We start from the raw sequence: 14,883 nt of genomic DNA, 5'->3' as shown, positions 1-14,883 counted from the left end.
TGTTTTCAACATACGACTATGACTTCTTCTTCTTCTTATTTTTTACTTTTTTCAACATAATTAATTGTGAATTTCTATGAATTTATTCAACATACTATACTATGATTTTTATGGCGTACTGTACTATGATTTTTGTAGGAATTTTTTCGTCCTACTATTCTATGACTTACTATACTATATAACTTTTTCAGCAGACTATACTGTTACTTTTTTTGACTAATGCCTTTTATGACGTTTTTCAGCACACCACCATATGACTTTTTATGACTTATTTCACTTAGTATAAAATGTTATTATTTTTTTACTTTTTTCAACATACTGTGAATTTTTGTATTACTTTTTAAGACATACTATGCTATGACTTACTATACTATTACTTGACTATTAAGAACATACTATACTGTTACTTTTTTCGACACTATACTATGACTTTTGATTACATATGTGACATTTCATGACTTTTTTAAGCATTCCATACTATAGTATGACTTCTTTTCAAAATAATATAGTATGACTTTTTGGACTTAAGCGTTCTATACTACTTTATTTTTACACATACTATATTATGACTTTTTTTTTTACATTTTACTGTGACGTATTACTTTTTTTCTACATACTAGACCATGATTTTTTTCAGATTTCAACATAACGTGTTTTTAAACTTAACTATGACTTTTTGGGACATAGTATTTCATGACTTCTTTACAAAATAATATGTTATGACTTTTTTAGCATTCTATACTATGACTTTTTTAATCACTTTTTTTCCACTCTATGAATTTCTTTCTCTTTTTTTCAACATACTTTACTATGACTTTTTATTGAGATTTTGAACATACTCTACTGTTACTTTATTTCAACATACTCTACTGTTATGACTTTTTGACATACTATACTAAGACTTTTTTTAACCTTTTTAGCATTCTTTTTAGACTTTAGACTTTTTTCCACTCTATAAAATGTACTCTCTATTTTTAGACATACTTTACCTTGACTTTTATTGATTTTTTGGAACATATTATACTATGACTTTTTTCCAACATACTATATTATTTTAGTTTTTTCATTTTTCAACGTACTGTACTAGGACTTTTTTATGACTTTTCACAACATAACAGACTATGAATTTTTATGAGTTTTTGCACTTACTCTACTATGACTTTCTTTTTACTTTTTTTGCGAGACATTTTATGAACTTTTTCACTTACTATACTATGACGTTTGGGCTTTTTTTTCCATAAAACTTTTTTCTTATTTTTTTTAAAACTTTTGTCAATATATTATGAATTTTTGTATTACTTTTTAAGACATAATATACTATGACTTACTATACTAGGACTTGACCATTAAGAACATACTATACTGTTACCTTTTTCAACATACTATACTGTGACCTTTTGATGACATTTGTTGACATAGTATACCCTAACTTTTACAACTTTTTTAAGCATACCACACTATGTTTTATGACCGTTTTCAACATATACTATATATACTATTATGACTTTTTCGACATTTTTTAGCATTCTATACTATTGACCTTTCAATACTTTTTTCCACTCTATGAAATGTTTTCTCTTTGACAACATACTTTACCTTGACTTTAATTGACTTTTTTGAACATACTATGACTTTTTTCCAGCATACAGTACTATATTAAGATTTTAGTTTTACATTTTTCAATGTACTGTACTATAATTTGACATACTATGCTGACATTTTAAGCTTTTTTTTTTACTTACTCTGAACTTTTCATGACTTTTCTCAACATACGGTGACTTTTCTTCTATATTTTTTGACAAACTACATTATGACTTTTTATAACTTTTTTCAGCATACTATGATTTTTACTTTTTCGACATACTACATTATGACTTTTTTCAACAAACAATGACTTTGTTTGACATATAATACAATAATACTTTTATAAATTTCAACATTGCTTACTTTAAAATTAGTTTTACTTTTTTCGACGTACTTAGATACTATGACTTTTTATGAATTTTTTTGGACGTGCTATACTGTGTCTTTTTATGGAAAATTTAGACTGATTGTCACATTAAAAATTGGTTTGAGTGCCCCTTTAATATTGTACCTTTTTCCTTTTTCTCCGCAGACTCAATGAAATAGAATTCGTCAGCAGGAACTTGGGACTCATCACAGCCTCACAGTTAGAAATCATAAGCTGAAGAGCTTTCAGGACAAACTGTTTGCCTCCAAAGAGGACATTCTTCCTTCTGTGCAATCAGACATTTAGGCCACTTTGGACAGCCGCCGTCATCGTCGCTGACGAGGATCTCAGCACGTGACTCTGCAGCCTCGATCATTGATCGACCCTGGACTGTTTTTGTAGACGTCTGCAGACTCTTTTGTGTTTGTGTAGTAAATAGGTGGTTAAAAATACACAAGATCTAACATGTTAACATGAGATCATCTGAAAGCTCTCAAATCTGGAAACAGAAAACTGAACCTTGCATCAGGTCTCTGCTTTATTTTTTCATTTAGGTCTGTAAGCACTGTCAGAACTGGACATTCTCATCCTTTCACAGCTTAATACAAACATTCTTTACCCTGTTGTACACCTGAACCTCTTATAAACTCGGACTGAAGATGAGGATCACTGTGGATGTGTTGCAGACTAACATATAGGAATATGCAGCTGATTTCATTGCAATCTTAATCAGTGGTTACCAACCCTTTTTTTTAAGCTTGAGACCCCTTCAAAATCAAGCAATATTTATTTTGAGCCCACTCCTGGACTCAAGGTTATAGTTTTGAGCACCAAAAAGTAAATCTTTCTTTCTCAAATTGTTTGTTGTGAAGGATTTTTTACGGCCTAACAAGGTGAAATAATCCAGTATTTCTAAAGGAAAAAGTGAAAAACTAGAACAGCTAACTGTTTCTATCTTTGCTGTTGGTGCTTTGAGCTATATGCTTACGTTTTGCAGGAATGTTTACCATGTTTTATCATTATTTTAGTGTAGCTTGTTAGCATGCTAACAATTAATTTTGTGTGCAAATGCAGCCATTTTTTGAGTTGTAGATCTGTAATATCACCATACAGTGTACTTGTACAGTTCATGTAAATAGCTGAAACATCTGCATTGGGAAAAAAGAAAAAAAATCTTTTTCTTATTTGAAGTGTTAAATTGTTTTACAATCGATAGTTGAAAATACAAACTGTTGTACAAGAGACCCTATTTTCTTATTTTTTAAACAGGTATTGAGGAGATATTCAGGTGTAGTTTGACCCCAAACTAAAGTGAAAGAAGATACAGAGAGGTGAGTGAAACATGGAATGCTTTTATTCATCTGTTAGAGAGATCAGCGTTACAAAAGTGACAGTGGACAAAGGCAGTGCTTCCCGAGGAATGATTGTAATGTGTGGAAAAGAAACAGATCGGAGCAGATGCAGGATTTTCTTGTTCATTTCAGAAAATATGTCAAGGTCTTCATTACTCAGGCGTTACAACCTAAAACTGAGGTCGTAACTTTGGGCAAAGCTCAGAATGTGGCATCTTTACACTCGGTATTAACAGACAGGAGAACACCTCGTCTGAACTGGTTCTGCATGTTTGTTTGGATCAGACCAAACTGTCTATCAGCCAGAGTTACTTATAAGCCTAAACATCCCCAAAAGTATTTTCAGGCCACTTTTAACCGAGACGCCTAGCTGGACTATCAGCTCGACTATCAGACCTTCGGCTTTTCTATAGTGCGTTCTTTCATTGATTTTGAGCCTGCTTTCCTGCATGTTCAAGCCATTTATAAACAGAGGAACAGACACTTTGCAGCGAGACAGATCTTCATGCTTTCAAACAATCTAAGTTAGCGTTTTGTTTTAGAGAGGAGAGCGTCAAAAGGAAGAGAAAGCTTGGGAACAAACTTGGCAACCTCGGGTGAATAAAGGTGTAACATCACAGCAGATTGTCTTTACAGTTTTTTTTTATGTACATCAAAGGACGCCTGTTTCTTTTTTCCCTCTTAGCTTAGCTTGCGTGATTTATTGCTTCTTGTGCCAGAGCGCGAGTAGAAAACTGTTCTCCCAAAAATAAACTTTTACGTTCCAGTTGGAATATCACAGTTGACTGCACATAAAATGTTCAGTGTTTGAAAGAATGTTCCAGTTCATTTGAGTACCAGTGCATCGTACAGAGTTAATGGCGCGCTTCATAGCTCTTCAATCTGACGTGAGATTTGGAATTTCTTTAAAACATTTCTGGAATCATGATTATATGTTTTCAGGATAATGAAAAACGTGAAACTGCCTTGGGAATCACTGCATTGGCAAGTGATGTTTCCTCGTGTAAAAAGATCAAATTTGACTAAAGAATGTATGGAGGATATTTTTTTACAGCACTGATCTGGTCTGAAACAGCCCGCGTTGAGTTGCATAATAATTTCAGACTTTCCCGCTTTGCTTAATAAAACGCAGAATAATAATCACGGAGCTGAATTACCAAAACCCAACAAGGGCTTATAGTTCGGAGGTATGTTTGTCAAACGATCATTTGGACCTCTTTCTGATTAGCTTTTACACATTTAATCACACACACTGAGAAGAAAAGAGGAATCACTACATGAGCAAATCACCAAGGTCTTGAGTTACATTCGGTTGGAAAGACAAACAGTAAAAATAAAGTATTAGCAAATATTTGACTTCATTCTGAGTGCAGTTACTCGTGCAGCGCTGCGTCACGGTGAGCGCCCGTTGTGCAAGTGTTTCTCGGCCTGTAAGAACCACATGAAGACCATGTGTATAAACAGCTAGCTGTTATGATGGGACCAGTAAGACTTCAGTGTAATGATCAGGAATGCATAATTACAGAGGAATTAAGTTTTCTCGTTTGGGGAGGCAGCTTTAAAACAAAACAATAACGTCCTACTTGTGGCATTTTGAACCCTGTTAAAGTAGTATTAAGGCCTCAGAGTTAGACTTGCAAAAATGTTAGAGAACAGAATTCATTGGAAAACAACCAGATGTGATAATTTACTATGATTTTCTGCATAGGGTTCAATGTAAAACCTCCCTGCCCTCGCTTCCCTCCCCCCTTTCTTCTTCAAGGAGCCGAAAGCCAGCACAAACTAAAAAACCGACAAAGGACAACAGAAGAGAAACAAAAAGACAGTTGAGACGAATCGCTGTTCACGTGAATGCCCCGCAGTTCAGAACCTGGTGCAGCACGCTCCGATGCCATCTGTGTTACTGTAGGTAGCTGGTGCGTTTGTCCCTTTGTTTGCGATGCAATGTGGACCCCCCCTCTTCCTCCTGGGCTCCGTCTACTTGAACATGCTCTGCAGCATGGCCGTGGCGTAGGTGGGGCGAGCTTGCCGGCTCTCGATGGCGCTGCGGAGGTACTGGACCCCGCCGCAGCGCTCCCAGATCTCCTCGAACTGCCGGGGGAGGATCTCCGCGCCCCTCTTCCTCGACAGGCCCGTCTCCTCCAGACTCAGCTCGCACATCTCCATGTCGTCCTTGCCTGTTACATAAAAATAAAAAGTTTGCTTCAGCAACAGGCAGAGTTGTCATTTCAATCTTAACTGAAGATGCCCAAAACCTGAGCAAAATGTTATGACATTATACATTTTTTTGCATTACACTGGGAAGATTACATAAATCTGTGAATATAAAGATTTTACTGTTTAAACATCCAAGTCACAGAATACTTGATGATCCTTTTAAACTGTTGATTTGGTGAATTTTGTAAAGTTGTTTCTTGGTTCTTGTGTCCAGCGCGGTCGTCTGGTCTTTCTTGCTGATTGCGGTCAGGGTGGCCCAAAGACCGGACTTCTTCTCTCCTGTGGCCAGTCACTGCATGCTTAGCGAGGAGAGGTCTACCCCCTTAGTTCAACACAATGACGATAGAGAAGCAACCAAGCAGCTTTTGTTTACATTTAACATGAAGGCCACCAAAGCGCTGCAACCCTTTGATGCCGCTGTCGCTGCTACGTCACCCGGATCGTTTTCTGATTGGTTGAAGGACTATCCAATCACGTACAGAGTCATATGAACTATGCCTGTTGATCAAGCCTCTTGTGCCGTAGAAAAAAAAGAGCAGGTTGCCCAGACTAATGTTTAATCTTAAAAGATTGAGCTTGGTTGGGTGATAGCCGGACTACTTCTGTCCTGCACTGCAACAGGAACAAATATGTCATTCCCTGAACACATTCCCCTTCAGTCAGTTCAACACACCTGCAAATGTGAAGGCAATAACAGGTTCCAGAAGTGTGTGAACCAACTTTAATATGAGGTAGTTAGTCAGCCACATGCTGCTGTCTGTCAATACCGCCGCTCTAAAATACTAAACATTTCACCACAATGTGTGCTGTTCTTTCTGATTGACGACCAAACGCTTTCAGAAATCAACGACAGCACCAAAAGCTCACAAACATCCCTCAACCCACGAACCACCGCAACCCTCAGACTCACACAAAGTGGTGAGATACACAGGTAGGACCTGGTGGGTTTTTATAAATGCACATATGCTGAGACAGCTGGGTAAACAAAACAACTACTTTCTCTCTTTTAGTGTTGTGACTCCTTAAGTGGTACAATCTGTGGTTCTACAGTGTTGCGGCACAAACACTGTTAAAGGGTAATTTCATTTCATTTTTCTAACGTGGACCCTATTTCCCCCAGCATTGGTGTCTATGTGACTGATGTGAACAAAGATCTTTGAAATTGGTCCAGTATTGAGCTGGAATGCAGTAACTGGCAGCTGTGAACCTGGATAATAATAATAATAATAAATTGAATTTGTATAGCGTTTTTCCACAGCTCAGAGTCACTTTACGGAGTAAAAACAGTAGATAAAAGGATGTAATGTAACCCCACAGGACAAATGTTCACCGTTAATTTGGTCCACTGAAAGTTCCGTTTTTGCCGCTGACAGACTCCGATCATTATTCTAAGTCTAATGTCTGACAACATTATGGAAAGGATCCCTAAAGAGAGAAACCTTGTTGTTGAAGAGTAAAATCCTTTTAGTTTAACATTAAACCCCCCCCCCCCCCCCCCCCCCCCCCCCCCCCCCCCCCCCCCCCCCCCCCCCCCCCCCCCGAAATCATCATCACCAAACCCACCAGACCCCATGTAAATAATCACTACTTTTAGCATGTACAGAGCCAGCATATCCCCACATGTAAATAGGTGAATTAAAAGTTTATTTCAACCAGACCAGAGTGGTGATTGTTGGAACGGTGGAGAGACGAAACGAGATGAATTTTGATTTTATTTTGTTTCTGTCCACTTTGAATGAAGATGTTTTACAATGATAAAATGACTGGTTATGTACATGGAGTCTGGTGGGTTTGGTGATGACAATTTCTTCTTCAGTTAAAAAATGATCTTTCCGATTGACAAATATCACATGTGTAATACATGACTCAATCCAAAAATAATTAGTCTCTCATTGGTCACTACCATGCATATGTTTGATATATATATATAGTATAAGATACTAAACGGTCCACTGGAAGGGGAGGGACTCTGCCAATCTATTGTCCAATCATAGCTTTCACTAGTCTGACGTGGTCATACTTAGATTCAAGTCAGAATATGAGTGATTCTGCTCCATCGGGCTGTGATTAAGGGGCGTGTTTCAACCAACCAGGAAAGAAAATGCCTTAATTCAATTCAATTGGATAGACCTACAACCAATCAGAGCAACGAATGGCACGGACTGCAAAATATCTTTCAGATAAAAAAAAAAAGCCTTAATCGCGGTTCTCAGCTGTTGATATCTTCTCTAACAGACACCATGGAGGAATCTACACATCTCAGTTCTACAGCAACAGCCGTCTTTGTTGTAAACTAATTCAACCCAAGCGCTCTTTGGTGACGTGGTTGATACAATCACTGTATAAAGCCCCGCCTGACAATCTGATTGGTCTCCTAACAGTTCTAGTCCGAACAACAGATCGAGTCCAGACCAAACTTCCCGACCTCAAATGTTGTGGCCCTGGCTAAATTCGGCTGGCATCCAGGCTAAGCTTTCTCCTCAGTCTAGTTAATTCCTCTTCCTCTCTGTACTGACCTGCCACCAGAACGATGGGATGTTTATCGGGATGCAACTCCATCTGCCGGGCGATCCAGGGCCCGTCAAAGTGCGCGTACCACCAGCCCTTCTTCTTGTTCTGGGGGTCTTTGTACTGATCGCCCGGCCGGATGAACGGGATGCGGAAGTAGCGCTGCTGCCGGTTCATGGCCACCTCATACTGCCGGGCCGGGATGGGCGGGGCCGGGTTCTGCTGCGCTGCTCATTGGATCCAAAAGAGAAGAAAAAGAAAGTTAGGCATCTTCTTCCATGCATGATTGCAACCAATCAGGAGCCAGCAGCCATGTTTGCATGCAGCCTGGGGGTGAGTTACTCAGCAACAGCAGCCTTCTACCTGTTTATCAACCTGTGTGTTAACTCATCTAAGAGTCAGAGACTAAACTTTAAACCATCAAAGACCTGCCCTGCAGAAGTGCCCTCGAGCTAAATATCGACTTCAGCAGCTCCAGCAGGGTGGTCTGACCTTTTTAACGCGAGGCGAGAGAATTCCCCTTCATAGTTAAATAAGTATTGCACATTGGAAGCCTGCAAAGTGCTTCATGAACAGGAACATTCAATTGAATTATAAGTTCACAGAGTTAAGCTCGTTTCCAAACAACTGTTGTCTGTCACATTTGGAAAAACTTAATTTTTCCAAATGTGACATTGTATTTAAAGTTATAAAAAAAATTGTATATGTCAAAAAACTACGATCAAAAGTGTTTTTTACTTTAACTTGTGTAGATTTACATGCTGGTAATTTCAGTCATACTTAAGTAAAAGTTCCTCAAAGTAATAGTACTTTTACTTAGGTAAAATATGTTTGTGCCCTTTCCACCTCCTGTTTAAAAGTAAAATATAAAAGTAAATTTTCTAAAGAGCTTGAAAAGGTACATTTTCCTTAATTCTACAGCTGTTAATTCACAGGTGAATGCACAGGAACAAAAGCAAACATCCCAGTCAGCTGAAGCCCGTTGAGACATCCGTTGATTTCCCTTTTTTAAACATCCGTTCAGTGAGTTCATTCCTTCACTCGGCCTCGCTCCACTGTCCTCGGATCAGATCGGAATTTTAAACGCTACATTTACATTGATACAGTTTGATTCTGCTACGTTTTCTTCTCTCGTTCCCCCTGCTCTGGCGTTTCAAGCTCTCATTCCTCGTGCTCTGGCCTCCCCCCCCTCATTTCCTCTGCTATGGCGTTTCCCTCTCTCATTCCCCCTGCTCTGGTGTTTCCTCCTCTCATTCCCCTTGCTATGGCATTTCCCCTGCTTTGGGGTTCCAATCTCATTCCCCCTGCTCTGGCGTTTCCCCCTCTCATTCCCCCTGCTCTGGTGTTTCCTCCTCTCATACCCCCTGCCCTGGCATTTCCCCCTTTCATCCCCCCTGCTTTGGGGCTCCCATCTCATTCCCCCTGCTCTGGCATTTCCCCCTCTTATTCCCCCTGCTTTGGGGTTCCATCTCATTTCCTCTGCTCTGGTGTTTCCTCCTCTCATTCCCCCTGCTCTCATTCCAATCAAAATGTAGCGATGTAAATGTAGCCAAAGAGTCCATGTTTGAGTGGGTGAGTCCTGCCGTTGGAGGAGCGCCAGCGGCGCTGACAGCAGAGGGAAGGAAATCAGCCAGACATGAAGCCCGACAGATGTTTAGGACAGGGTTTGCATACTCATGTGGAACATAAAACATACAGCATTTGCATCTTCCTACAAAGGGGAGCGTGAAATAAGAGCCTACAAAGACAAACAAAGCTCCTCTACACGATAAAGAAATTTACCTTGTCCTGTGCACAAATGCTCAGTTTGATCTGGTTTTCAGTTTAAGAATCAAGGAAATGTGCTGGAAAAATCTTGTTACCAACTCAATGTGGCTTGCCAAAAAGTAAATGTCACATTATATTAAATGAAACTGTCTTAATTTCTTCCATGATTCAAAAGCAAAGCAATGGAAACGAGATAAATCTTTCACATGTTAAAAAAAGAACAATTTTAAAACTGATACTAAGGTTTGAACACCTTGTAAAACGAAACAGTCGTCTGTTCCCGGGCAACACCATCACCAGCTAAACGGCAGGGCGCCTTTTTTAATGTCTTGCTCTTCCAAAAGGGCAAGACATTAAAAAAGAGCAGCGCCTCCCCAAAACCAACGACTTTCAGAAAGGGAAAAGAAAAAGGCCCCAAAACTGAACCAACAAAAAAATCAGCCTGTTTTGTTCAGAAAAAGCAACCAGATATGGAGAACTATTCTTCAGAGAGGCGCTTCAACGTAGCTCCTCGCTGAAAACTCTCAGGCCCTTGATTACGGCTTGTCCTGCTTCCTGGTTTTCAGAGTTTCCTTAGTGACTCTTATTGACGGTTTGTAAGGCAGATGGGAACACGGGGACGCGCGAGCCATGCAGATAAAGATCAGCGCTTCAAACTGTGGATGCGACATGAAGAAGAAACACTCGCCGGGAAACGCACATCCCAACCTGTCCACCACTCCAGACCGAGATATCAGACTTACTTTAACCCTTGTGTTGTCTCCCCGTCGACCGCACAAGTTTTACCTTTTGTTGGGTCCAAATTTAAAATTTAGTGGCCATAGCACTAGACATTTTTTTGTCACATTTTTCAACGTTCTTTAAAAAAAAAGTAAATTTGAAATGCCATCCATCCAAGAATGTGTTTGTAAGATGACGATTGTGGCAGCATTTGAGAAAAATATTGTCATTTCAACAGTTTGCCAGATTTAATTTCAAGTAAAAAAAAAAAAATATATATATATATATATATATATTTATACATTATATGTACTTAAAGCTATAGTACTTAGTTTCTGTTGCCCCCTTGAGGTTTTCTATGTAATGACAAAAAACTGTGGTGCATCCACATGATACAAGGCTTGCGCAGCCCCCCCCCCCCACGCACAGTTGCTAGTAGCCAAGGAGGACACGGAGAATGGTATAGGAGGTGAATAAAGAAAGTGGTGTTGCGTGTTTAAAATGAATAAATGTTAGTCATCAAAAGTCAGCAGAAAGTGAGGCGAACAGGGAACCCAGTTAGAAGCACACCTGTACCATTTTGGTTTTAGGGTTATTCAGGAGAAGGAAGGGGGGGTGCAGCTTTGCGGTTAGTAGCGTCTCACTCTGGAGGACCACTTACATGCTTTTGTCACAGGAGGAGCATGATCTGAAAGTAGACATGCCAAGTTACATGAAGAACGCAGTGATGCAACACAGCAACAGTGGAACCGGTGACAGACGCGATCACATGACAGGAATCAGAAGAGAATGGAAACACAGAAAAACAGTCGATATACAGCTTCACATGGCTGCTAACAAGTCTCATCATCATACAATATTAAATCTAGTCTTTCAACAAACATAGATGTCATTTACGGGGGTGTAGGGGGTTTACATCTCCCCGCCCCCCCCCCATTTGTTGCCTTTTGCTGTGTGTTGCCAAGGTTTTTGGCACTCCTTTCAAAGTATTGGATCGTGCATGGTTGAATCGATACATCGATCCAGATTGCTGGATCGTTACACCCCTACTGCTAACATGGCTCCTTATGTGTGTGTGTGTGTGTGTGTGTGTGTGTCTCTCTCTCTCTCTATATATATATATATATATATATATATATATGTCATCTATGCGTAATGAAGACACTACGTACAACCCTTTTGAACCACGTGCCCGCCACCCGGACCCTTTTTTTCCGCCGTCAAACTAGCAAAAGTGGATGTGAGCACATCCTAGACCACCTGCTTCAGGCGCTTCACGCCGTGCGCTGACATCGTTTAAATAGGTGTTACCCAGACATTTGGCCATGTAAAACTTTGCAATTTTTGCAATTACACTCATTAAATATTTCGTGATGTTTTGCTGAAGGTTATATCGTCGGATGTGATAATAATGTCTAGCGTGGCGTCACACACAGAGCCAGGACTCCCGTTAAAAAACACTTGTGTGTCGGCGAGGCCGATGGAAGCGGAGGGATGACAGTAGGTGTGTGGCTCACCCTACAATCATTAGTCTGAGCAGAGCACACAATAAGAGCTCTCTGTCGTCATGACAACTCGATGTGTGGCACAAGGAGGTGAGAGGCCAGAGACAGAGTCCACTTATTCTACGTGTCTGTACATCGTCTGGACGACGAGCAAGGGTCACCATTCAGTTCCTTTTATATGCAATTTAAATGTGAAGGTTCTGTTCACATTTAAAGGGTAACTTGGTTTCGTGGTCAACCTGGACCATATTTTCCTGTTATTGTGTCTAAGTGACTGATGGGAACAAAAATATTTGAAATTGTGAGAAACAAACTGCAATGTAACGTCAACAGGCAATTATGCAGCTTCACTTTCTTTCCTCTTAATGTTCAGTTTCTACTGCCGACAGGCTCAGATTATTGTGTCTGACAACATTATTGAAAGGATCCCTACAGACAGAGAACTTTTTATTACAAAGTAAGAAAATATTTTTGGTAAATTTAATACATTCCTGAAATCAGTATTTCCAAATTCACCAGATTAATAAAAAAAAAAACAGTCGGTACATTGGTAAAACACACTTTATTCAAAGTCTTAAAAAAACTAAATTAAATAACTATCAAAAGCTGCCTTGGTTCATCTTTAAACCGTTCCAATAATCAAAACTCTGGATTGATTGAAATAAATTCTTAATCTATCCATTCACACGTGGAGATATGCTGCCTCTAGATACGCTAAAAGTAGTGACTATTTACGTGGAGTCTGGTGGGTTTGGTGATGACATTTCTTTTCATAATGTTGTCAAAATAATAATCAGAGTCTTTCAGTGGCAACAGAACTTGTAGTTGACGCTAACTGACTGTGAACATTTGTCCTGTAGGGTTACATTAAAGTGCGGTTCACTGCTGCAGGTAACAGCGTTCTGGTTCAATAGTGGGGCAATTTCAAAGACTTGTGTTCACAATAGTCACTTAGACACCAATACATGGGAAAAATGTACTGTTAAACATCAACCTGTAACAGTGTGTGACATAACATCAGGGGCCAGATGTATAAATACATATTTCCTCACACATTAACAGGTAATTAACGTGCAGCTCTTGTTTGTGCGAACACTCAGAAATAAAAATAGTAATACAAAAAACAACATGAGAAACCTTGTAGATTTAGCTCCATTTCACTGAGCGCTTTTAAATGATTTTAAATCAACACCATCCTAGTTTTTTGAGCAGGATTTTGGACTTGAGAAAGAAAGTCTTTAGTCTTTACTCAGAAACTTAATGAGAAAAGTGTTCTCAAAAAGCTAGGAACAGCGGAGGACAATTTCTGCTGTAAATTCAGCATCTCACAGCAGATAAATACCAAAGTAAGATGTTTTAAAAATATCAGAAAAGAGCACACTCGTCCTTATTTAAACATCCAAGCAGTGCAGTAACGGGTTGTGTTGTCGTACCGTAGTCGGTGATAGATTTCGGCGCTCGCTGCGGCTCCGTCTCCGTGTTCCTCTTCTTGTTCTTTGACTTCCAGGCGTGGTAAACTTTGAGCCGGCGGTGGAACTCCTCTCTGCAGGCGGCCAGCAGCTCGATGTCTGCAGGAAACGGATTCAGAAATCCAGTGAGAACAAATAAGGCCACTGCTACTGAGTATTTTGTAGTACTGTACTGTACGGCAAGGCAACCTTTGAGAAGACAATTTCCCTCCAGGAGGTTTGCGTTCTTACCGGCTTGGCACCACAGAAACAGAAACAACTATTCTATCCCTAACTTTTAGCTCTTCATTTTCAGTTCTGTTACTTCCACCTGCAAAATGTGGGCTGCGTTTCAGTTATAGTTCCACTTCCCCTCGGTCACTTCCCCTCAACCCTTGTTCACATCAGTTTAAATTAAATAACCAAGCTAGCGTCAATAGCAACCCAAATGGTGGTGTTAATGATAAAACTCTTCCTCCAACAGTTATTACCATCTGATATTTTGACTTTTCTTCATTTACTCAACGTTCATTAATATCCTTACAAATAAATCAATACAGTGTTTGAATGTGCACTCACACGCACATGGAGAGACTAACAAAAGACATTTTAACATCTTGCTGGATTGAGAAAAGAAATCAGGATGAATCCGAAGAGGGGATAAAAACCAAACATTGCAAGGGCTAAAAGTGTACTATATGATGCTTAATGCATGCTAAGTGCTGAAGTAACCTGAACAAAAATACTTTGGAGGCTAAAACTTAAATTTAGCGTGCGGAGCTGAACTCCTGGCCGAATAAATCAGAATGTAGCAGGTGTCGACCCCTCGCCCGACGCTCCGTTATGTTTTATTCTGCAGATGATCACGACCGCATCAGCATTCAGTCTGTCCTCGGTCTGGGAGGCGAGCAGAGTGGTCTGTTAACAACCAACGCAGCCACTGCTGTTTGTCGATGCGCGGCCGCCCCGCAGGCTTCTGCACACGTCTGTTTCTGTGACGCCGCCGGGCGTCCGCCCTCCTTGTCCTTCACGCTTTCTGCCGCGTGAGATAAGGAGCGCTGAGTTCTTGGTTTAAACTCGACATTTTGAGAGGATAAATGAGGAAAAATGGTAGATATTCTCCCCTGGCTCTTAGCTTTCCCCTTATATTGAATCATAATCAGCATCAACATCCAGCATCATATTGGTGTGCTGCCTTTTTAACCTTTGACCTCCTTTTGTTGTTGGAAGGCTGTTGAATGAACAACCACTCGGTTGTTATTCGTTTTCATCTTTTACTTACCACGCTGCAACAATACAAACAAAAGTCCTGGATTCAAAATGTTACTCAAAGCAGTAGTTTGATGTTTTGACGTACGTTGAATATGAAGCTACAGCTGGCAGCGGGTTAGCTTGGTGTAACAGAGTTTCTCCTG

The 14,883-nt window shown here is 39.9% G+C and overlaps 2 protein-coding genes across 11 annotated transcripts in view; one reads left to right on the top strand and one right to left on the bottom strand.

Annotated features, from left to right (window-relative positions):
• LOC117961286 (interphotoreceptor matrix proteoglycan 1-like) overlaps window positions 1–3,193 on the top strand; it is a 56,584-nt gene extending 53,391 nt beyond the window's left edge. For all 5 annotated transcript variants that reach the window (XM_034899849.1, XM_034899850.1, XM_034899846.1 and 2 more), the window contains one exon: window positions 2,117–3,193. The gene's annotated coding sequence lies outside the window, so the exon portion shown is untranslated. The remainder of the gene's footprint in view (window positions 1–2,116) is intronic.
• Window positions 3,194–3,949: 756 nt separating this feature from the next.
• myo6a (myosin VIa) overlaps window positions 3,950–14,883 on the bottom strand; it is a 122,507-nt gene continuing 111,573 nt past the window's right edge. For 3 of the 6 annotated variants that reach the window (XM_034899852.1, XM_034899854.1, XM_034899856.1), the window contains 4 exons: window positions 13,454–13,588; window positions 11,177–11,203; window positions 8,037–8,255; window positions 3,950–5,480 (listed from right to left, as the gene is read on the bottom strand). In XM_034899852.1, the coding sequence (XP_034755743.1) occupies window positions 5,281–5,480; window positions 8,037–8,255; window positions 11,177–11,203; window positions 13,454–13,588 (581 nt within the window). In that variant the 3' untranslated portion in view covers window positions 3,950–5,280. The remainder of the gene's footprint in view (window positions 5,481–8,036; window positions 8,256–11,176; window positions 11,204–13,453; window positions 13,589–14,883) is intronic. The other 3 variants (XM_034899853.1, XM_034899855.1, XM_034899857.1) reach the window with 1 other exon arrangement.

The sequence above is a fragment of the Etheostoma cragini genome, chromosome 18 (genome assembly GCF_013103735.1).
Source record: "Etheostoma cragini isolate CJK2018 chromosome 18, CSU_Ecrag_1.0, whole genome shotgun sequence".
Classification (NCBI taxonomy): Eukaryota; Metazoa; Chordata; class Actinopteri; order Perciformes; family Percidae; genus Etheostoma; species Etheostoma cragini.
This window is presented reverse-complemented; position numbering and strand designations above follow the sequence as displayed.